The 23363-nt window shown below is 33.3% G+C and overlaps 1 protein-coding gene across 2 annotated transcripts; it reads left to right on the top strand.

Annotated features, from left to right (window-relative positions):
• Nucleotides 1–4403: 4403 nt before the first annotated feature.
• On the top strand, nt 4404–23035 carry LOC117917833 (cleft lip and palate transmembrane protein 1 homolog). Of its 2 annotated transcripts, none has more exons than XM_034834258.1 (12): nt 4404–4708; nt 9399–9545; nt 9831–9945; nt 10048–10124; nt 12377–12480; nt 14886–14923; nt 15666–15901; nt 17535–17628; nt 17750–17940; nt 21076–21295; nt 21460–21627; nt 22612–23035. In XM_034834258.1, exons 1-12 carry the CDS (start codon nt 4493–4495, stop codon nt 22761–22763), a joined length of 1758 nt encoding a protein of 585 aa, XP_034690149.1. In that variant the 5' UTR covers nt 4404–4492; the 3' UTR covers nt 22764–23035. The 2 variants fall into 2 exon arrangements, with proteins under 2 accessions (XP_034690149.1, XP_034690148.1); XM_034834257.1 differs by having other exon boundaries at nt 10048–10142.
• Nucleotides 23036–23363: the final 328 nt, after the last annotated feature.

Here is a 23363-nt window from a genome sequence, read left to right as displayed (position 1 = left end):
TTTAGGTCTTTATTTTATTTTATTTTATATTTAGTTTTTTTAGCAATTTTTAGATATTTTGTAAGAGAGGTTTTATAATAAAAGTTTCTTACACTTTCTTTCATTTTCCTTCATTTTGTTATCAACTAAACATGTTAAGTAGAGTAGGTCTCACGAACATGAGTGGCTAGATTTTATTTTTTGAAGGAAGAAAGACCTAGAGTCAAGATCTATGATGGATTAGTCACTTGAAGCTAAGATTGAAAGGTAATTTTGATTTAATTGATTAATTAATCAATTTAGAAAATATTATCTTTTAATTGCCTTGAAAGAGGAATATGATGGAATCTTAATTGATTCACCGAATGCTTGATATTAGATTAGATGAGATCATGTCGCTTCATTATAAGATCTATTAGAAGGTAGTTAAAGATGAATTGAGATTAATTGTGAATAATTAATCAATAAAATTAGGATTTCTAATTTGAGATTTTAATGGCTTTAGATTTGAAGCTAAATCAAATATCGATTTATGTGAGATTTTAAGATTTTCAACCTAACTTGATGAATAATGGATCTTGATGACATTTTCACCATAAAAATTTATTTCTAGTGAATTCTAAATCTGAGAACTTTTTCATTGATAAATTTTACTCTAATTTCAGTTAATTTGATTTTTTTCACTTATATTCATATTTTCTTAATTTTCATTTATAATTTTTCACCATCTCATTCTTTTTATCATCATCTCAATTCTCACCATTTTCGCTCTTGATTGTCAAATATTTACATTCATCATCCTAGTGGATGATACCTAGAACCATTACATTACCGTAATTTTTGTTAAAAACCATTTTTTATCAAGAAAAAGTTACATTAGCATAATTTAATTAGTTTGTAATTTGTTTTGATATGAAAAACGACACAAATTCATTGATCACCAAGGCTTCCAAACCAAGTCTTCAAGCTTTACACTTGGATTAACCTACTCCAATAACCACTTACAATTTTCCTTAAGAGAGATGTTTTACTCTTAAATTTCCCCAGTGATATCTCACACTTGGCAAACACTAATTGATACCCCACACTTAAGCTCACCTAACAAGGTATACAAAAAAAATGATAGGAATATAACTCCTAATTTCCCATTTGACATGATAAAATGAAATGAACTAGGGTTGAATGGTGCATTAAGATGAAATGCAAGTTTGAAAGCAAGTGCACTCCAAAAATATTCCCTTAAGGCTAAAATAATATTCAAGAATGATTTATAACTCTTTCTTCTATCAATACAAGAAGTTTAAAGTCTTTAAAAAGAAGTTCAAAAACCAAACTAACTATTAGACACAATTTAGGTTCAACCAGTCAATCAACTACTATTTGTTGAGGTTACCATTGCTCAATCGTCTCAATCGGTTGAGGTTTAGCCTTGACTAGTTGATGTTTTGCTTGGACTAGTTGAAACAAGGTTTTACTAGTTTTGAGCATTTTTTTTCTCCTCGACCAATTGACTAATCGACTCAATCGGTTCTTTGTACCTCAACTAGTTACATTAAAAAACGTATCTTTAAGACTGGATTAAGGTCAAGAAACCTCAACCAATAACTCCTCAACCTTTAAAAGGTTTTAACCACATTAAAACTTAGGTTTTTCTTCAATTCAATTTTTCATCCAATTTATAAAAGAATTGAAAATAATTTAATACTTCAATTATTTTAGGTGCTTAAGTATGAGTGAAATACATCATTTTGATTATTAATTTAACTCTAGATTATTAAGAGTGAAAGACAAATGGTCTTGATTGAGTTTCTGTTTGAGGTCTTCTCCCTTATCTTGATTTTCCTTTTACTTCATTTATCTTTATAATTGACACTTTAAAAATCTTCTTACCTAAACACACTAATGATAAATTATTAATTTCAAACCTTATTTTATTATCATCAAAATTGAGATTAATCAAACTTTGATTTTACAAATTTTAGTCATGACTTGTAATTTTCACTTTTCTATGCTCATTTACTTTCCTTTTCCATAACTTCACTCAATTTTGTTTTTTATTTATCATGAATTCACCGTGAATCACCCACAAAGCACACATGATATCATATTTATGAGAAAGTTAAATAAAAAAACTACAAGATAAAATAAATAAATAAATAAAAGAGATGAGATTATTTTGTGTTAGAAATTAATATTTTATTTTTAAGGTTAATTTCATTCATATCCTTGAGATTTTGACTAAATACATCTAATTTTTATAAATTTGAAATTTTATCATGCACCTCCCTTCTTTTGAGTGAGAAGGGGATGAGTGAAAAATAAGAAATAAAAAAGATAAAGAAGATATTGTATTTAGTTAAAACCTCAAAGGAGGTCAATAAAATTAATCATTACTTTTATAAATTTAGTTTTTAAGTTTTAAAAATTTTAAATTTTAATTGTATTTTCTATATTTTTTATTATATTGTTCTTAATAATTAACTCCTTTTTATTATGTTTTTAATGGAAATAGATAAGAAGATGAGGTGTTTTAAAAGGAACATGACGGATTATTAGGCTTGAGGATTGGGCAAATTTTTTTTGCATGGTGTGATCCACATCCAATTTGATATCTCTCTATTTTATCTTCTTTTTTTTTTACAAAATTATTTCAAAGACATGATATTAATAAAGTAACTTAAATCATATTTAAATATAAAGATTTGTAAATAAATTATTTCTTATGTCAATCATTTTATTTGTATTGTTTGATAACATTCTCTACTTACATTTCGGATTATATTGATAGGATGTTCTTGGGTCATGATCCATGAAAGCAAGCTTCCAAGAAGCTTCCATAAGTGTCCTCTTCTACATTCACATATATAATAATAATCTAGTGTGTTCCAACTATTGAACCTTGAGCTCTAATCCATTTTAACTATCATGGAATACATTTCATTTTTATTTGTTATTTTTTTTAATGTGAAATATTGTAAGAATAATTTACATACAAAGAAATAGAACATAAAAAAAAAAATCATCAATCTTAGGTTAAAGGGCTTTTTTTTAATAGATTTAAAATTTGAAGTATAAGATAAAATAATTATTTTACAATTGATTTTATATTTGCAAACTATATTTTAAAAATATTTTTATTAAAATTTAATCAAATTTAAATTATATTAAAAAGTGTAATGCTGACAACTCCAATGTAAAATCATAAATATACATACACTTTTTTTTTTTTGTAATGGAAGTTATTTTTGAATTAATTAATTAAAATGATGAAATAATCTTGTGAATCTAATATTTTTTATATTTTTAATTAAAAAGTAATCCATTTTGACATAAAAACTATTTCAAATACTTGTTTTTTTATTTAAAAAAACTTATTTTTATTTTAAAAAAAACTTATTTTTTCAAGAAAATAATGAAGGCATTTTATCAAAATATGATAAAAAATAATGAAAAGTTAGATTACTAAAATTGGATTTTCATTGGCCTTTTAATCCAACAACCTTTTATTTTTCCGCATTATATCAAACATAAAATGTCCATTTGGAAAGTCAACATTTTATGTTTTTTGATTTTGGGTCAATCTTGTGGAATTATTTTTCTTCCGTATGTTCTTAAAAAAAGATGGGTATAATTACAAAATAGTAAAATTCATGTATGTTTAATTAGATTTTTTCCTTCACACAAATTTGCAAAATTTTCTTGACATGTGAATATTTACAATCATATGCTAAAAACATTTGTTTCAAATTTGTATAATCAATTAAACCAAATACTTAAAAAAGGTTATTTGATAAATCAATTTAATGATTTCGGTATTTGGTAGTGATTTTAGAAAACATTTTTAATATTTTTAACACTTAAATGATAAAATTTTTTTAAGTGTTAAAAAGATTAGAAACGCTCAAATAGCTTTTAAGTATTAAGTTAAAATAAAATCTTGATTTTATTTTATTTGTTTATATATCTAATATGAATATATTGTATGTATTTTATTTTCATAAATAATGGTAAATATTAGTTGAAATTAATGAGGAAAAATATCTTAATTTGATAATTTAAAAAAAATAATTTTACTAGATAACTTTAATAAATAAGTCTTAAATAAATAATTTAAGAATAATTTAACTTCAAATCATCTTAATTAATTAAGATATAAGTATTAAATTTTACTAATCATCACTAATTAATATAAAGGAAAACTCAAAATCATGTATTGTGTGGTAATAAGGAAGTTTGATTAATAATTTAAAAAAATATATATTTTAACAACATTATCTCACATATCAATAGTTTTTATTTTTATAGAAAAAAATTGAAATGCATATTAAAAATAAAAATAAAAATAAAAATAAAAATAAAACCGAAAGTTCTATAAATAATGTGAGGGGAAGATTCCTCTCTACAGTCTCAACTTTTGTTCCGAGGGCGTTCTCTCATATCTTAAATTATATATCTAAAATATATTTGCAATCTCGTCCTCGGAGCATCAACAATTCTCTCCTCTCTTCACACCATGGCGCCGCCGGCGGCACCAGCAGCAGTGGAAGGCGGTGGCGAAGGCGGAGGAGGAGCGCAGCGGCAGGAGCCGGGTTACAGGCAGACGATCGCCGGAATCATTAGGATTGCGGTGTTCTGGTACTTTGCTTCCAAGTTGTTCTCTCCGAGAAAGCCGACTCCTTCTGACCCAGCTATTCAGATCTCCAATCTCTTCCAGAAAGCCGAGCCTCTTGTACTCTTCTCTCTATATCATCTGTTTTTCTTTCCTATGTGTATATATATGTATGTGTGTGTGTTGTATACATGTGTCGTGTGATCTGGATGTTGTGTTAGTTTTGTTTGATCGTTGCTGTTTTTCTACCTTTTTGTACTTTGTTTGGTTGGCGAGAAAATCGATTGATTTTTTATTTATTTATAAATTTTGAATCTGAGACTATTTGAATTCGTTGAAGTGATTTTTTAATGATATTGTTATTTTTTTTTGTAAAATTTTTTGAGTTAGGTTCCAATTACCATGAGATTCGTAATCCTGTTCGCCAGAATTCTAGGTTTTCAGACCTATTCTTCACTCGGTGAGAAAATAAATTGAATTTTTTGAGTCTTGGATTTTTCGCTCGAAAGTGATGAACTTCGAAAGGGATCCTAATTCTAAGAAGATAACTAAAAAATAAAATGTTTTATTGTTGGGAATTACGACACTGTTATTGCATCATATTGACTCCTTACCACTTATGGGTTACTACTGGCTATTAGGCTGGTAGTTATTCGTTGTGTTAGATTAAGGAAATAGCCGGTCTTCTTTAGTTTGCTTAACCTAGCATCTGGTCTTTGTCCTTGTTGACTAGATTTAGGATATGCTACTTGTACTCAATGGTAGGTAGGCCAGTAGGTTGACCTTGTATTTGAACAAGGAAATAGCTTGACTTCATTAACTGACTCCATGTCCAGTCTAGTCATCGTTCTCATTGACTAGACAAAGTTTGGGGGAGAGACAGGTTTGACTACTCTATAAGCTGTATAAAGTTTTGGCCTTTTATCTCATAGGTTTGATATATGGCTACAAAAGCATCCTTTTGGGTCTTTTTGGCTGGCATGGAGAATCCATTATCGAGTCAATGACTAGGATATTTCCACACCAGTACATGAAATCCTAGTGTCTAGATTACTGATGCAGTCTTTTCTTTTCCACTTCTATTTGAGTTTTTTCAGTTTTGCAATGATTGATGAGATGTGGTTTGGTCATTGAAATGAGAGTGGATGAAGAGTAATTGTAAACCCCGGCCGGTGCTGAGGGAAAACATGTGTTGTGTGTTAGCGCTTTCCACCTGATTACAATTTATTGAAGGAAACACATGTTCCCTGGTCCTCGCCTTCCACCCTTAGTTTGATAATTTAACTCGATAAAGACAATACATTAGGTAACATGAAAGATAGGTATGGATGCCCATCTGTTTTAAAGAACAAACAAATAGATACAAAGTAAATCTAGAATTAAAAATTCCTATTTTTCTTTGGAAGACCCTTAAATGAACAAAAACTATTCTTTCAATTGTGCTCATATCTTCATCTCATTTTAGTCTTCTTATTTCTTAAAGAGTTGTGGGTTTTCTGTTACTTCCATATCCTCTTTTTTCTTGTTTCATCTTCAAAATCAAAAGTTAAAGTTTTCAAATTTGTCATTCATTTCGTACTTCATACTTCTTCAGATTATCATTTGTGTTATATTCATCCAAAAAAATATTCTTGAGGGTTTGGATTGAGGCCTCGAGAGGCTTTACAAGGTAGATCCTTGATCTCGCTTCCTCTTTTCTCTTTTGGTGGACCTCCTTGAAAGAGTGTCTTTTGTTAGGGGTATGATAATTTGAATTATATCTTGTCTCGTTCACATTTCCACTTATCTCCTGTCTATCTTTCATATCAGATGTGGTCTGCAAGTTAATGTGAGGAATTTTGGCATGAAATAGTGCCTTAAGTGATAAGGGGGCATTGAGATTTACTAGGGTTCCAACATCTTTCTAGCACTATCAAAAGTAAATATGGGTTGCAGAACAATGGATGAGACACCAATTGGGTTAATGATGTTTTTAGAAAGACTTTTTTTGATAGGTAAACAAGAAATGCATTAAAAGTGCCATAAAGAAAGCGCACCAAAGTACATAGGATGTGTACAACAACTATCAAAAGATGGCCAAAAAAAGGAAAAGGAGACAAAAAACTACTCCCTCCCTTAGTGATCACCCGACCAATCAATAAAGTCACAAAAGGACATAGGGCCTACAGTTATGTACATCTTGGACCAAGAGAACAAGTTACAGAGGAATAAGTTTTTTAGCCTTAGGATGGAGAACTCCTAATTCTCGAATGACCTTCTATTTCTCTCCTTTCAAATTATCTAAAAGAGTCACAAAGGGGCTGCTCCCCACGCTTTCCTTTGCTTCCTTCCAACACAAGATACATGCCAAGCCAACAAAGTCTCTCTTACAGAAGAAGACAACACTCAAGAAACACCAAAAAGGGAGAACAAAAGCTGCCACAAAGCCCTTGCTACACTATAGTGAAGCAAAATGTGGTCAATGGGCTTCTCTTGAAAAAGGCAAAGGAAACATTTGTTTGCTAGGGACCATCCTCTTCTCTAGAGGCGATCTAGAGTCAAAACTTTACCCCATGAAGCCTCCCAAGCAAAGAAACACACCCTAGGTGGAACCCAAGAGTTCCAAACTATAGATATTGAGAAGTGGTCAAAACTCCTAGTTTGAAAGCTAGAGTAGAGGGACTTCATAGAGAAAGAACCGCTCTTTGTTTCTAGCCAGAGCACCTAATCCTCTACTCTCCCAATCACCTTTTTATCCTTAAGTCTCAAAAGAAGAAGCTCCACATTATCAACCTCCCAATCATTTAGATTCCTAGAGAAGTTAGGAATCCAACAACCATTACTGCCAAGAGATTGGTCCCACATATCCGCCACCCATGCCCCTTTTGAGCTTGCTAAGGCAAAGAAAGAGGGGAAAGAATCACATAACGGCTCACTACCACACTACCTATCTTTCCAAAACTTAATCCTCCTTCCATCACCCACAGAAAAGGAGACTTTAGTGATAAACATCGCCCATAACTTCCTTATGGCTTTCCAAAGCCTAACCCCATATCTTTCACTCACTTCCTTTGAACACCACCCTCCTTCAATTTCCCCATACTTGTCCTTTATAAATTGCTTTCATAAAGCCTCTCTTTCAATTGCATACCACCGAACCCACTTGCTAAGAAGAGCCTTGTTGAGTGATTCAAGTTGCCTACTCCCAAACCCTCATCTTTCTTATTTGCACAAATTGTAACCCAATTCACTAAGTGAGGCTTTCTTCTAAATGCCCTCCTCCCCAAAGGAAATCCCTTTGAATCTATTCCAATCTTGACCTCACTTTCCTCTGCATCTGGAAAAGCAACATAAAGTAAATGAGTAAGCTAGATAAAGTGCTACGAATCGGAGTAAGCCTCCCCACTTTGGAGATATACTCTCTTTTCCACAAAGCCAATCTTTGTGAAACCTCTCTTCCACCCCATCCTACATTGCCAAAGAATTTGAGAGGGCACCAAGGGGAAAGCCCAAGTAGGTGGTTGGAAGAACTCCCTCCTTACAACCTAGAACTGAAGCCAAATCTTCCAGGTTTTCTAGTCTCCCTACTGGAATTAGCTCACTCTTGCTAAGATTTATCCTCAAGCCCAAAATGGCCTCTAACCACATGCGAAGCCAACTTCAGTAGTTCATTTGAGAATGGTGGCCTCACAAAAAAAAAAAAAAAACCAAAGTATCATCGGCAAATAACAAATGAGAGATCTCCAAACCCTCTCCATCTCTGCCATTCACCTTGAAGCTAGACAATTAGTTTTGTTGTTTCCTGTATAGGAAGCATTTCCTGACTTGTTCCTCAATAACTGTATCAAAATTTGGAATTCTATAGCTCCGTAGAATGTTTTCATGATTGATGCCTTACAAGAAAGTGAACACTATTTATTTTCTTTAAATAGGAGATTTTACAAAGGATCAACCTGAATAAATATGTTGTTTGTAGAAAGAATGGGAAATCAGTTGACCACATCTTTCTTTATTGTCTTGCTGCATTTGGTTTGTGTCAGCATCTTTTCCCTTTGATCAGGAAGTGGTGGCCTCCAGTAACTCCCTGGACATGTTGGCTTTCTCCTTTCAGAGCTATGGCAAGGACGAGGGGAGTCCTTTTGTAGTGTGCCTTTTCCCCCATCCTATGAACTATTTGGATTGAAAGGGAAGCTGAGACTTTTGTCAACAAAAAGAGTCCTATCAGAGAACTATGGAACATAATCTGCTTCTGGCCTAGACAATAAGATGTTGACTACCCACTTGGATGAGCTAAATGTATAAGTTTACACATTTTAACACTATGTTTTAAGCTTGAAAATGTGAATGCCTCAAGAAAAATCTTCTGTTGGTCTTTCAAAGTCTCATGTTTCTGGTGTTCTGGTGTGTTAGATTGCCTAGGAGCAGATTTTCTATTACCATCATCATTTGCCACCTCCAAAAATAATTTGTTGTTCAGGATTTGGTTGTGTGGTCACATAAACTTGAATTACTTTCCTCAGCATGAAAGATCTTCTTTATTTATGTATTTAATCTTTTTAAACAATAAACTTCATCATGAAAAACAAGATGTTAGTGTCGTTTTGTCCTTGCTTATGGGGAAAGCAGGGTGCTTTCCTTTTGATGGACATGAGAACACATGGTGCTCATCAACTGGAAGAGGTGTAGTTATAACTGATAATTGATCCTTTGGTCACTATTGTTTTATAGTCATATGATATGATTGTTTTGTTGATGGCAACTTCTCGTGATTTCTTTCAATCTCATTTGCAATTCTTCAATTCTATTCTAATTATTATATATTTGTGTTCAGGACATGTGGGTTTATCTTTCTGAACAAGAGAAGTTCAGTGACTTCAATAGTGAAGGTGCACTCATTTGGCATGAGACTAATATCCCATATGCAGTTTGGGGACCACAGAGTACCAGGTCTCTTTCTTTGAAGTATTATCCATCTGAGGTACCATCCCTAGGAATCACTAAATATAACTCTGATGTGTGATTTTATATGCTAATATGCTTACATATTGACTTTCCAATTTCCCTGTAAGATCTGTAAAATAATCTAATTATGTTTCTGTTATTTGGGTTGTGTTATAGATCATTACTTAACTTCTTTCTTTTTAAACATTTTTTACATGGATTGAAACCTGGACCTCCTCATTCTCACCCCTAAACTTTGCTGCCGGAGCCGTGCTTTGGGAGCATTGTAGTAGAAAAATATGAACACGTTCCTTTTTTCCAGGCTTTGAAGCACAATGGTAGCCTCTACGCTCATGTTTTCTTTGCACGCTCTGGTTACCCTCCAGACCCAAATGATCCTGAGTATGATAAGTTAGCTGCCTTTGAGAGGACACACCGTAAGATTATGTCTTTTTACAGATTCTAAGTTTTTTACTTATACATTGATTGAAAAGCAGAGTGATTGCATCCGATGAGACTTCCCTTCTCCTTGATTTCAGCTGTTGTGATATACTTACCTAAGTCAAGAGCAGATAAAAGAAAGAGCCTGCTCGGGAATTCCAAAGAATCTAATGAGGTTGTAAAAGCATCTGAGGTTTGTCCTTGATAAAATACTTGTGTGAATTATTTCAGAAAATCTGTTACATATGAATTTTAGATACAAAAGATTATCTTTTTTTTTTACTCTTAACTGTTGATAGATTTTTGGTGTTTCTCTGATCCCATGTGGCATTTTTTATCAGTTTCCTAGCATTTTTTCTCCTAATCTTAGGAAAATATCTGGTTATGTCTCAATCAAGTACTTGGATGCAGCATTGGGTTTATTTGTTTGTCTGTTTGTTTGTTGTTCCTTTCTTTCTTCTTTTTTACCCCTCTTTTTTGTTTCTGATTATCTTTTGCCAATGAACTTAGTAATTGCTTCCATTTATTATCTAGAAGCATGTCAAATCTTCTTAGTTAATTAATTGTAGGCCAAAACATCAGGAGAGCCATGCCTAATGTTTATTTATTAGTGTAATTTTCTGCATGGATTCATGGATCAAATGATAAGAACCCATGTTTTGTTTCAAAGTTTGTACGTAAAACACGTCTTTTCTTTAATAAAACAAGCTTTCTATCTGAGTTCCAGGCGCCTATATAAGTCTGTCTTGAACATTGCCAATAAATGGAGGATTGTGAACTAATGAATTGACCATGCTGTGATCCCCTTATGCAATATCTCCATGCAATAGAAATAGGATGGTTGTAATTTTTGACCATTCAGTACTTTTTATTTGACTGCCACTATGATAATTTGCAATGGGAGATTTTTTTATTGGTCAGGGTGAGGGTGGATGGGGTTTTGTTAATATTGGTGTGGAGTTGTGATTGGACTGACCCCAATTTTTTGTTTGTGTGGTGCTTCTATCTGCCCTTGAGTCGGGGTTTTTTGTTTGGTTGGCTTTGTATTCTTTTTCTTCTTCTGTTGCCCCTCTAATTCTTTATGGCCTCAACGTCAGGAACTCTTGTCCTTTTTCTGCATTGCCTTCTAGAGATTTTTTTCCCTGCCTTCACTTAAGAAGGTTTTATCCTCCCCTCTTTGCCTTCTGTAATACCTTATCTCCTCACGAGTGCTCATCCTTGTGCTGTACTAACTTTTTGAGAAAAGGTTGTTTCTTGTTTTTTTTCCTCTTTTCTTTTCCCGCCTTCTTTTTATAAGGTGATCATCTCCTTCCATTTACTTGTCTGTTTTTTGCTTAATGGTAAATTCTTAAAATTGAATTAGAAGCCAATATGTGGAATGAGACTGTAGGCTATTTTGCAAGAGTTGCTAGAAACTTGGTGGTGTCCTGTAGAGGTCTAAACAACAATTAGGGCAAAAAATTATGTTATAGAACTTACACGTATATTGAAATTCTAAAATTCATAAAAAGGTGTAAATTGAGATGAGGCTAAGTTTGGGACTTATGGGCCTGTTGGTGAGCTCTTGGATAGTACTGGTCATCTTCCTTGTGGGTGAATACTAAAGAGTTACCTGGTGTTCCTATTGGCATTGTTCAGTTGTGTTAGCCTGGAATACATTGGAGATGATTTTGCCTAACTCATTCGAACGATGTTATCAGGTCTGTCTCTAGCTAGGTACCTCAGGCTGAATGTTGATGGATGCTTTTCAGGAACCCTATGTCAGCTGAGTATTGGAGGCCTTTATATGTAATATATGGAACCTATTGTCAGAACCTTTTCAGAACCTGGGTTTATATGGATGTGACTTGTTCTTCTTGTTGGGAACTGCTGTTTGAGTATTGCTTTTCCTTTCCCCTTTTTGTTTTTTTTAACTGGAAGAATCTCTTGTCATTTGTATATTTTTGTGTATTCTAATAATATTTAAGTTTCCTATAACAAAATTAAGGTGTATGATGATTTTTATTATATGTTAGGTACAAAGGGTAGAAGAAATATGTAACAAAATCAGCTAGGAGAAGGGAAGAAAAGAAAAGTTTGATCTCTTAGCTTCCTTGTTCTTAGTTCAAGGAACAGCTTATCCTTTCTTTTCATGTTTTTATCTATCAATACAATCTTGCTTCTTTGAAGAACAGCTTATTGTTTCTTTTTCATTGTTTTTATCTATTAATACAATCTTGTTTCCATATAAACCAAGAAATTAGATCTTATCATCCATGATATAAGTTTTATTAATTGCAACTGACCAGAAATTGATACAAGATTCATCTTGAGCAATTCACAAGATAGTACATCTTTATCTTGAATTGTTCTTATTGCATTTTTTATTTATTGTGTTTTTTTTCCTCTGTTACTTTTCTGTATTTATTTTCTGTTTGGTTGCTTCAGATGGTTGAGGACACTCAGGCTGATTCAAAAGACGAAGGTCCTGTGGATTGGATCTCATATTGGAAACCAAATATTACAATTAATTTAGTTGATGATTTCACAAGGTATGTTTGCTTTTAGTATAAACCATCTTTGAGCTTTGTGAGAATTGGTGCATTTAGAGACAAATGATCACATTTTCCCAAATTTCTTGTATGGTTCTATTTAGGAATACGAAATTTGCTGCTGCATGTAAATTCTGATGCATCATTTATATTGAAAATTGTTATAGTTTTTCTTTTCTTCTTTTTTTGTACCACACATGTCACTGTAGTTCTAACATTTGCTTTTATTTAAAACCAGTTTTTATTTGAGAATATGTTGTAAGAGTTCTAAGCATGCATGCCTAGAGAAAAGGAAAGGCAGAAGAACAGTCCCAGTGGAAAACAGTTTTGGAAATTCTAGGTTGCACATGATAAAGTTTCTGACCATCTTTCCTGTTGGTTGGTTACAGTTGTGAGTGGTCATTTCTTCCATTTTAGCATTGCTATTATTTCCTGGAATCAAAATGAGGTTTTCTTCTAACTCCTTGGATTCTCATGCTATGATTTTAAGCCTGAAATCCTCATTAACCTGTAAAAAGAGCTGGTTCTTGGTCAAGTGGTTCAACCATCACAGTCAGTGGGTTCGGTGATATCATAAATAGTTAATGTATAAATGTAAGGAATGAAATACCTATGTGGGGCCATTCATTTTGATATTCTAAGAAAATATTGAAGAAGGTGAATATGAAACTTTGGTCTCTAGCGAAATCTACTATGAATGAAGCCTCTAGATGGTTGTATTCATTACAATCTACCATTAGTGAAGGCATATAATGCTTTCTTCACTGCAGACATGCCTTTGCGGGGAAACAGGGTCATGCTCTCAATATTCTCTTCTTTGAAGTTTTTGCCTTTTGACACCCTTTGTATCTGACCCATGTACTTTGTACACCTTTAGATAAGTGCAATTAATGTATTTTTTCGCTGACTTATCAAAAAATCTTTATATTCTTTGAATCAATGAGATCCATCAAGCAATAGTAATGGGTTTATGGCTTCTTAGATCTTATCTCATTGAAAAGAGCCACAATTTGTGCAAAAGAAGAGTAATGTGTTATGAGAACCCTAAAATGGGTTGCATATCAAAGCAGGCAAAGAGGGAATATTTGTTAAACCTGGGATTGAGTTATCTTTTTGAAAGGTCTGACCACTTCTTTTGAATGATTCAGTATTTAGAGAACTGCTACTGCAAATAGTTCTGGGATCTGTGCAAATGAGACAGATGACTTGTTTTGGTTGACTGTGCAGTTCAACTTCCTAGGCTAATCCAGTTTTTTAGAACATTGATCTAGATTGGATTTCATTGATTCAGTTCCTTTGGCAGCTAATGGAATTATCGTTCTCCACTTCTGGATCACTGCTGAAATTTTCCTCATCCATATGGGAAGGATGGTCCAGAATTTTAGCTTTTTCCATCTTACATCAAGAGCGATCAAAAGCTCCACTGGGCCTGAAGCCTGCAAGGCCAAACTTGTTAAGGCTGATTAGTGACACATAAAGGGCCTCAGTAAGGACTTGAATTGATACTGATGTGAATAAAAATCTTGGCCATCATATTCACCTTTGACCACTCCTATGCTGGGCATATTGAATGCCTACTCTGGAAGTGGCTGTACTACATCATCTGAGTTATACTGTGAGCCATATTGGTGTTTGAAGTGTAGAACCTTATGATTGTTGGTGCTGGGCAGCTTGGTTCCTTATAACTGAACTCCGCATCCAGATCCTGGATAAGGTCTTCCCTCAGGGTTAGACTAGAGGTGGTAGGCTGTAAGAGGATGAGCAAATAGTGTTATATCTCTGCTGAAAGCTTCTACTTGTAATAACAACTAAGGATTCTTAAGCCTTGCGATCTGAAAAATAAAAAGGTGTTTTGTTAGAATCATTATTAACACTACCAAGATTTTTAGCACCTCAATCATTGTTGATTCTGCTGCCAGCATTTCTGACAGTACATGCTACTAATGATAATAAGCATCAATCATGATCACACCATCATCATGGCACCACTTACATTTCTATCAAGTTACTGCCGATTTCATTACCAAGAACTCTGAATACACCCACCACTGAGAACAATGATAACAACAGCAATAATAATAATATAGGCACACTGTTGCCTTCTTTGTTGTCACTCCCACAAATTCCTTTGATGATTCCATTATTATTGCTTCTACCTGCTTTCATGTGTTTAATTGTTGACTTCCTCAGCTGTAAGATTCATTTCTATCTGTACATTTTTACCTTAAGACGTTTTTTAGGTGAATATATTGATAACGGTCTGTTTTGAAATTTTATATTTTTGTGGTAAATTTATCGAGGACAATAAAATTGTGCATATTCTTATTTTCATTTACTTTTCACTCCTCAATGATCATGAGCTACTTTATTGGTAAACATGGTAATCTCTGACGATCTTTTTGCAGATATTCACAAAATGGCGTTCCACCAAATATTGCTCCTTGTATCCTTGAATCTTCTACTATCATCAATCTATATATAGTTCTGTATGCAATTCTGGGAATCTAAAAGAATTTTTTTGGGTGATTACGTCACTGGTTATAAAATTACTGCTTGTTTCATCATTTGATAAATGTGTTAATGTAGAAGAAATGTAATATTAGTTATATTATGGAAAGTACATTAGTTTGGCTATGACTTAAAACAGTTCTCTTTCCCTCTGGGTATTATTATCTGTTCCTGATAAATAAAGAATTTGCCATAAACTGATAAAGGAGAATGTGCATGAAGTATAATGTGTGTGTGGTGGGGGAGGCATGCTTTATTCCATAAGATGCATCACTTTCAAAATCACATCTGCATTATATGTTGATTGATTTCTTTGTGCTTAAGAACTGAAATGTAGCAAGTCCTATCCTTCTGTAATCTAAGTATGCAAGATCATCATATAGGCATTGGTTATTTTAGAACCTGGAAGAATTTCCTACCTATTTGTATGCAAATGTGTATTCCAGTTTGAATAAACTCACTTCTTTTTTCTTTGAAACATTGTTCTTCTAAATTTTATTTTTGTTTTGATATCCATGTGGGGGAGTCATCAAAATCTGTCCATGCCACTGTGTTGTCCTTAGGGGTCCAATTGTTTTGCATTTTGTGGGGGGAATTAGTTTGCAAAATCTGCAACTGCTCTTTAAGTGCAGTTTGGGTTACATGTAAGCATTGAGTTCCTTGACATAAGATCACAGACTTGAATGTGGAGCCTAGTACAAGGAATTACTATCCTACCGTTTTCTTCAACGAGTTTTGGTTACTTAGAGATAAGTTGATACCAATCAATGATACAGTGAAAGAATTTCCACTGAATCTAGAGGTGGGTCCCATAAGCATGACCAAGTGGCAACTATTCCTGCAGATTGATCAGTCATTCCAGATTCACCGTAGCTACGGAAGCATGATTGAAGGCGAGGCTGACGAACTGAAGGTATAGTATTTTCTATAACTCAAAATGTTGAAGTTTGGCTACAAAAACATGAACTAATTTTGGTAGATTTTCACTTTAAAATTGTGCTTTGATTCTCAAGATTAATAGAATTATTAGACCGTAAATGCTCATCTGGCAGCCATTATCAATTGCTTGTGCTTTCAAAACCTACCTTTTTCTGCAACTAGAAACAGATTGCTTACTGTTGATGTGCTCCTTTTTTAGTTGAATCTCATTGAAACCGGCTTCAAATTTATCAAAATTTTCAAGAACTTCAAATTTTATTTTGATTTTTTGATGTTCTAGAATCTTAAAAATATAAATTTCTTACTGGATTTTGATGATTCTCACATAAAATAATTAACATTTTTTTTATAAAAAATATCCAACTTTTGAAGTTCTTGTTACTCTTCTCAATGTTTAGGGGGATCCATAGGTTTAAAAGGTGCAATGTGCACCTAAGGTGCAAAAGTCTCCTATAGCTTAGGCACAAGGCGCAACACAAGGGGTACACCTAAGTGAAATAAAACTTGACCTAGGATGCATATCAATTTTATAAAACATGATCCGATATCCAATCCAATCAATAAAAGGTTTAAGATTCGATCAAAAGATTCGAAACATTTAAAAGAAGCAATCAACAAAAAAGTAATGAAATTATATAAATTTCAATGTACAATTAAAAATTTCAAGAATAGAATTGTTTAAAAAAGAATGTATTGTTTGATAACGAGGAGCATCAACTCTTTTTTTGAATATGTTCTTCCTTAGAAATTTGTTTACTTGGGTAAAGCAGTACGTAGAGATAGATTCTATGTCTTTACTTGATTTTGTTGAGTGGTTGGGTTTTTGTTAGATGAAGGTGTTCTTTATTGTAGGGGTTCTTTCTTGTAGGGATTCTTTCTTGTTTTTTGTGCTATTAGGCGTCTCCCGTGTACTTTGGTGCATCCTAGTGGCACTTTTTATTTTTTAATGAATGTGTTTTTATCTATCCAAAAAAAAAAAAAAAAGAGTAAAGTAGATTAGATGAAGCACGCCTCTTCAACAAGGCACGTGCCTTGGCAAGCAAAGCACGATAACTAGGGAGTAGTTGTGCTTTGGGCCTAGGCACGCTTTACGTGTGCCTTTTAAAACTAGGGGGGGATAAAATGTTATCAAAACCAACATGTGAAATTGGCCATTTGAAAAGACTATGATGCTATTATGTGCCACCACTCCACTTCCATGTTCTCTTATCATCAGGTCATATACTTTTCCAACAGCCAGATTACATATGAAATGGTGGCACTGTAGTTACTTGTACAGGGTTAAGTTACTGGTTAGAGAATGTTGGACGAATTTAGTGAATCTAGATATAACACAATCCTCAGTATATTACAATGGTATGATTTCAGAGAATGGTAATGTGGTCGAGTAGAACATTTATCATATTCATATTTTCTGCAGTGAAAATTTGGGCTACTGTTTATTAAAATAAAAAATAAAAAGAATTCAAGATTCTGAGTCCCATTATGGTCATTTATCTATGTCACTTTTATTTCTTTTTGCTTCTGTCATCTATTATACAAATATCGGATTGATATGTATGCTTATCTTTCAAATCCTGATTATATTATCATTCTATTTCTATCAGAGGGTATTCTTGGAAGGAAATCCTTATCTCCTGGTGGTTACAATGGTGGTCTCATGTCTTCATTCGGTGTTTGATTTCTTGGCATTCAAGAATGGCAAGTGACAATTATTAGTATAATTGCATGTTTCAATTTCTCATTTCTGCATTAACTTTGAGGCTTGTGTGATCTTTCATGATGAATGTAGCTTATTAATCTATTTTGCTTTCCTCTTCAGATATCCAATTTTGGAACAAAAACAAGTCTATGGAAGGACTATCTGCAAAGTCGGTTGTTGTGAGCTTTATATCTCAGTTGATTGTCTTCCTCTATTTACTTGACAACGACACATCATGGATGATACTTGCAAGTTCTGGAGTTGGTTGCTGCATTGAGTTTTGGAAAATAGGAAAGGCCATGCACATAGAGGTATAATTTGTGATTACATATTGGGATCATTTACTTTTGGTAGATTTTGTAACTGTTGGCTTGCTTGTTTATGTTTTCTTGTAGCCTAGAGAAATTTTTATGTTTCTATGGTCAGTAAAGAAACTAGGAAGTGTTCACTTACAGCAAATCTTATGTAGCATGACACTTTTTTTTTTATAGGAAAGTTGAGATTTATATTTTGCTGCATAGGATGATAACAAGAAAAGGAGAAAAGGAAAATTGGGTATCAGAAATATTACTATCTAAATGGATTTTTACTTGGTTTAATTATTTTTAGCTAGTACTTGCTACTTATCATAAAAACTTACTGTGATGTTACTGTTTTGGATGTTGCAGTGAATTAACATTCCTGTTACTACAGCTGTTTTATCTTTATTTCTACCCTCTTAAGGTTGTACTTTGAGTTTAATTAGGGGTCTTGTTGTGTACAAGCCAGCTTCTTTAGGTATTCCATAAACATTAATCTTGGTCTAATATATTAGATTGGGTCCATAATTCCATATCACCTTAACATGTGCATGGATGATGTGGCTTAGGTTTCCCTGGTGAATGTGTCCTATTTAGTTATGAATTTTTGGCTTGAAGGTCACCAGCTTAGAAACAAGATGTCTGAGCGATGGTTGTCCTACAATCAAATAGGTGGGTTAGAGTTTTTGTCTTTTAAGGTTTAAGGAGAGGAGTAAGGGATAAAGTGTATTGACAACAAAATAAAATAAAATAAAATCCAGAGAAAGAAGATAAGGAGAAAAAGGGATAGAACCTAAGAGTCGCACCAACTCCTTTTAGGAGTCTCACTTAGAAGAAAATTGCTAAGTATTCAAGAAAAAGTATATTATTAATCATTAGTCAATTACTATAGTTTACATTAATTAGTCTTATTTATAGTCTTCTTAAGAAATCCAAAGTATACTAGGATTCTAATAACCTGTTATATCTATAATTCTAATTCTCCTATAACCTAATTAGCCACTCCTAGTTTAACTCTGGCAAATACTAATCCTAATGTAACTCCAAGTGATACAAATTCTACTTTAATTGCAAGTAATATTAATACCCTTTGTTGATGTATGTCTTGGAGATTCATCCTCATCAATTTCCCTCGACTTGAAAAAAAACTCTACTTCAAGTTTTAGTGAGTTTTCATGGTCAATTGAAATCCTGAACAATGCCTTCCACTCTTTCTTTCTTCATCGATTCTTTACCATGGTAAGACAAGTCTCTTGATCTCTTAAATTTGTTCAATTCATGCAAGACAAGCACCAAACTTCAAAAAACTTGCCAATGTCGTAAAACAAGTTGATTGTTCTCAAAAGAATTGTGTCACTAACAAGTTTTTGGAGAGTTGCTTCTCACACTCTTCTTGTGAACTGTCTTATAGAAAAATAAGATTCTTGAATTTCCTATATTCAAAAGATATTTTTGCAATTTTTATTATATTATATGATCCTTCATGTTTGCCACCAATCATGATAATGTTTTTCCTTGGAAATTCAAGCACAACTTCTTTTGAAGCTTTTACATCTTCTTTGAGCTTTTTGTTAGGTTGTTCTAGGATCAATTACATCACCTCTTGCATTCTAGATACATCATTGGCGATTTCTTCCTCACTAGTAATTTCAAATTGCTTCTTAATAGGTGTATTTAATGACTCTTCTGGTTTCAAGGATGCTAATTTTTCCTCTAGTTGTTTAAGTGGTGGAATTTCCTTCATTCGACGGAGTATCTTCCCATGCCTATTGCACATAAGTTTGTAATTGTTCACATATCCATCATGTTGGACCTTATCATCAAAAAGTTATGGTCTTCCAAACACAATATGGACAACTTTCATTGACAAAACATCACACCATACTGATAACTAAAAATTATTACGAAAATTAAATGTCACTAGATAACGAGAACTTACCCAAATAGATGTGTCATTTACCCATGCTATTTGATAGGATTTTGAATGCTCTTTCTTCTTTAGATTAAGCTTCACACCAAGTTCCTCTAAAGCTAAGTTGGAACTACTACCACCAACATCAATAATCATAATACATAGTCTTCCTTGACAAGCAACATGAGTTCGCAAGATGCTTGTACATCACTGATCCTCCCCTTCGTTTAGCCTTGACATGTTCACCAATGGTTGCATGAAAAAGTTGTAGCCTTCAACCATGGTTGCACATGTTGCTCTGCTTCTCAATTGCATATGCCTTCAAGCCAAGAACTTTTGCTTTGATACCAAAACTGATGTAAGACCACTCTAGGATGGTCGCTTACTATCAAATAGGTGGGTTAGAGTTTCTATTTTTTAGGGTTTAAGGAGAAGAGTAAGGGATAAAGTGTATGCAACAAAATAAAATAAAACAAAGAGAGAAGATAAGGAGAAGAAGGAATAGAACTTTAGAGTTCCACTGAGGCTTTCTAGGAGTCTTGCCTAGAAGAAAATCAATGGAGTCTCACTCTTGAAAATTGTGAAGTAGGCAAGAAAACGTTATATTATTAATCATTAATCAGTTACTATGGTTTACATCAATTAATCTTATTTATAAAATTCTAATAGCCTATTATGACCTCAATTCTAATTTTCCAAAATTGCAGAGTATACAAGAAAACGTAATATTATTAATCATCAATCAATTACTTTGGTTTACATCAATTAGCCTTATTTATAGACTTATCTAAGAAATCCAAAGTCTATTAGGATTTCTATTAGACCCCAATTTTAATTTCCTATAACCTAATTAGCTACTTCTAATTTAACTCCAACAAATACTATTCCTAATTTAATTCCAAGTAATATTAATCCTACTTTAATTGCAACTAATATTAGTTCCTTTCTTGATGTATATCTTGGAAATTCATCCTCATAAGTTGATGTCGATATTTTTGTATGCATGCATATCTGCTTATAATATGTCATCTGCTCATGTATTTGAGGGTGTAGTCTGTTTTATTCTTGCTCTATGATGATATACTCATGGGCACACTTGTACTCATGTTCAACTCGGTTTGGCAGTCCTTGGCATTACAGCATTCTGGATGCACACACAAGAAATTTCTTTAATTGTTCATGTTGTTTATGACATTCTGTACCAAATTAATGCAAAATATCTCTTATTCTCTCAGATTGATAGAACTGGAAAGATACCTAAGTTGAGGTTCCGAGACCGGGAGTCCTATGCTGGGAATAAGACAAAGGAATACGATGATATTGCCATGAAGTACTTGTCCTACGTGCTCTTCTTGCTTGTTGCATGTTCTTCTATTTACTCACTTACGTATGAGAGACATAAGAGCTGGTACTCTTGGATCCTTTCTTCACTCACAAGCTGTGTCTACATGTTTGGTAAGCCCTTGAATTCCTTTTCTTGTTTTCTGCTGCTGCTGCTGCTGTTGTTCCCGAGTTCACATCAGCCCAGTTGGGCCATCAATTCGCCTCAGCATCTGTTCTTTCGCATCTTTGTTTTCGTTATAAATATCTGACAACTTGAACAAAAAACTTTGTTGCAGGTTTCATTATGATGTGCCCTCAGTTGTTCATAAACTATAAGCTGAAATCTGTGGCTCATCTACCCTGGAGGCAGATGACGTACAAGTTCCTCAATACCATCATAGATGATCTGTTTGCCTTTGTCATAAAAATGCCAGTGCTACATCGGCTTTCTGTGTTCCGTGATGGTGAGTTCCAATCAAAATTCCACTATTTTTTGCTTATTGCTGAGTTTTCATTTGCTTTGATTCCCATGTTCCTAAATGAGGGGTTAGCAATATCACATGGAACAGCCATAGAGAGATGCAATATCATATTAAACGGCCCCAGAGAGAGAGAGCTACAGCAGTACTATAATGTCGCTGCTACCAGCAGCCACAATAACCAAGTGGCAGTCTTATTAGTGTCATTTCTTTGTAATAGGCTCAAAATGAGGCTAAAGGGAAATCAAGGATCTGTTCGGGAATTGTTTTTTAAAATAGTTTTTGTTCTACAAAACAAAAAACATAGAAAATATGTTTGACAACCAAAAATCATTTTCTGTTTTTTGTTCTTAAAAGTAGAAAATAGGTGTTTTTAGAGAACTTTTTTTAAGTTGTTTTCTATTTGTTTTCACTTGTTTTCTGAGGGTTGTTTTAAGAAATAATTATACAAACATATAAAATGATTAAAAATAATACACTAGATATAAAAATTATTTTTAAAACATATTTAAAAATATTAAAAACAGGTTAAAAATATTTTAGGTTTTCAAACAAACTTTTGCTCTATAAAAGTCAAAGAACAATTTTCAAAAACTATTTTTCAGAATTGTTTTCGAAAACAGTTATCAAACATGCCCTAAACCACTGTCTAAATGCAGTGTGTAAAGGTGAAAATCTTCAATTAGGACTTGAGCTCTTCACCTTCCAGATACAGATGCAGTAGATATACATTCAGCCACAGGGGCTGGTGGTAATCCCTATTATGCTTGGTGCTATTCTTTCAACATTTTCTGGACCGAGTTTAACTGGTTGTGTTTGTGTATTTGTGGATTTTCTGAGGTTTCCCACTTTAAGATGTTCTACTGACCCAAACTAGAGTGAACCATATTTCATTCCTCTTTACTCATTCTTAAACTGGCAAAATATGACCGTGTGATTTAGTTAATTCACATGTTTTACGCCTTGCAGATGTTATATTTCTGATATATATATATCAGAGGTGGGTGTATCCGGTGGACAAGAAACGAATAAATGAGTTTGGTTTCGGTGGTGAGGAGGATCAGGCCTCTACTGGGGCAGAAGCCATAGCTGCCAAGGAAGAGGAGAAGAAAACTAACTGAGCTTCTTTTTAAACAGGTCATTAGAGATTTTCATTACAGCTATTAAAACTGTAAAATTTCATTAGCATAAACAGTTACTCAAGCGCATCTCTGTTTTGATTTAGTTGATTTCAACGTCCACATTAGATATTATTTCTAGAGAAGGTTTCTCGGCCATTTCCTCTTCATTTGTTTTGGAAGAATTTTATGGCTAGAGGGACTCTCTTTTCCCAGCTTCGCATGTTTGATTTTTGGTTATATGGGTAAATTTTTCACAGATTGCATCACCCTAATCTTCTGCCTGTAATTTTGGACTTGATGGTTCAGTGTATGAATTTCTAGTCCTTCTGGGAAATGGCATATGGGTACTACATCTAGAATCAGTCCATCCTTCATTGGTTGAATTTTAAAACGCATATATCAAGTCACGGACTCCCCATACCAATTTTTTTTAAAAATCCCTCATCAGTTAAACCCTCTGCGAAATCCAGCTACTGGCAGGAGGAGTTTTTTTATTTATTTTTCATGAAATTACTGTATGCAAAAAAAGTTCCCGTCCTAATTTAAAGTATTCTCCAAAACAACATAAACATTTTAAAATACTTCTCTCCGAAAAATTAT

Source organism: Vitis riparia, chromosome 7, assembly GCF_004353265.1.
Source record: "Vitis riparia cultivar Riparia Gloire de Montpellier isolate 1030 chromosome 7, EGFV_Vit.rip_1.0, whole genome shotgun sequence".
NCBI lineage: Eukaryota > Viridiplantae > Streptophyta > Magnoliopsida > Vitales > Vitaceae > Vitis > Vitis riparia.
This window is presented reverse-complemented; position numbering and strand designations above follow the sequence as displayed.

What these genes read in the sequence shown, in the direction of transcription:
- LOC117917833 (XM_034834257.1), top strand. Translation starts at nt 4,493, where the DNA reads ATGGCGCCGCCGGCGGCACCAGCAGCAGTGGAAGGCGGTGGCGAAGGC. An exon ending in TCCACCAAATATTGCTCCTT is followed by an intron (nt 14,924 to 15,665) that starts GTATCCTTGAAT and finishes ATAAGATCACAG; the next exon opens with ACTTGAATGTGGAGCCTAGT. An exon ending in AAGCTGTGTCTACATGTTTG is followed by an intron (nt 21,296 to 21,459) that starts GTAAGCCCTTGA and finishes ACTTTGTTGCAG; the next exon opens with GTTTCATTATGATGTGCCCT.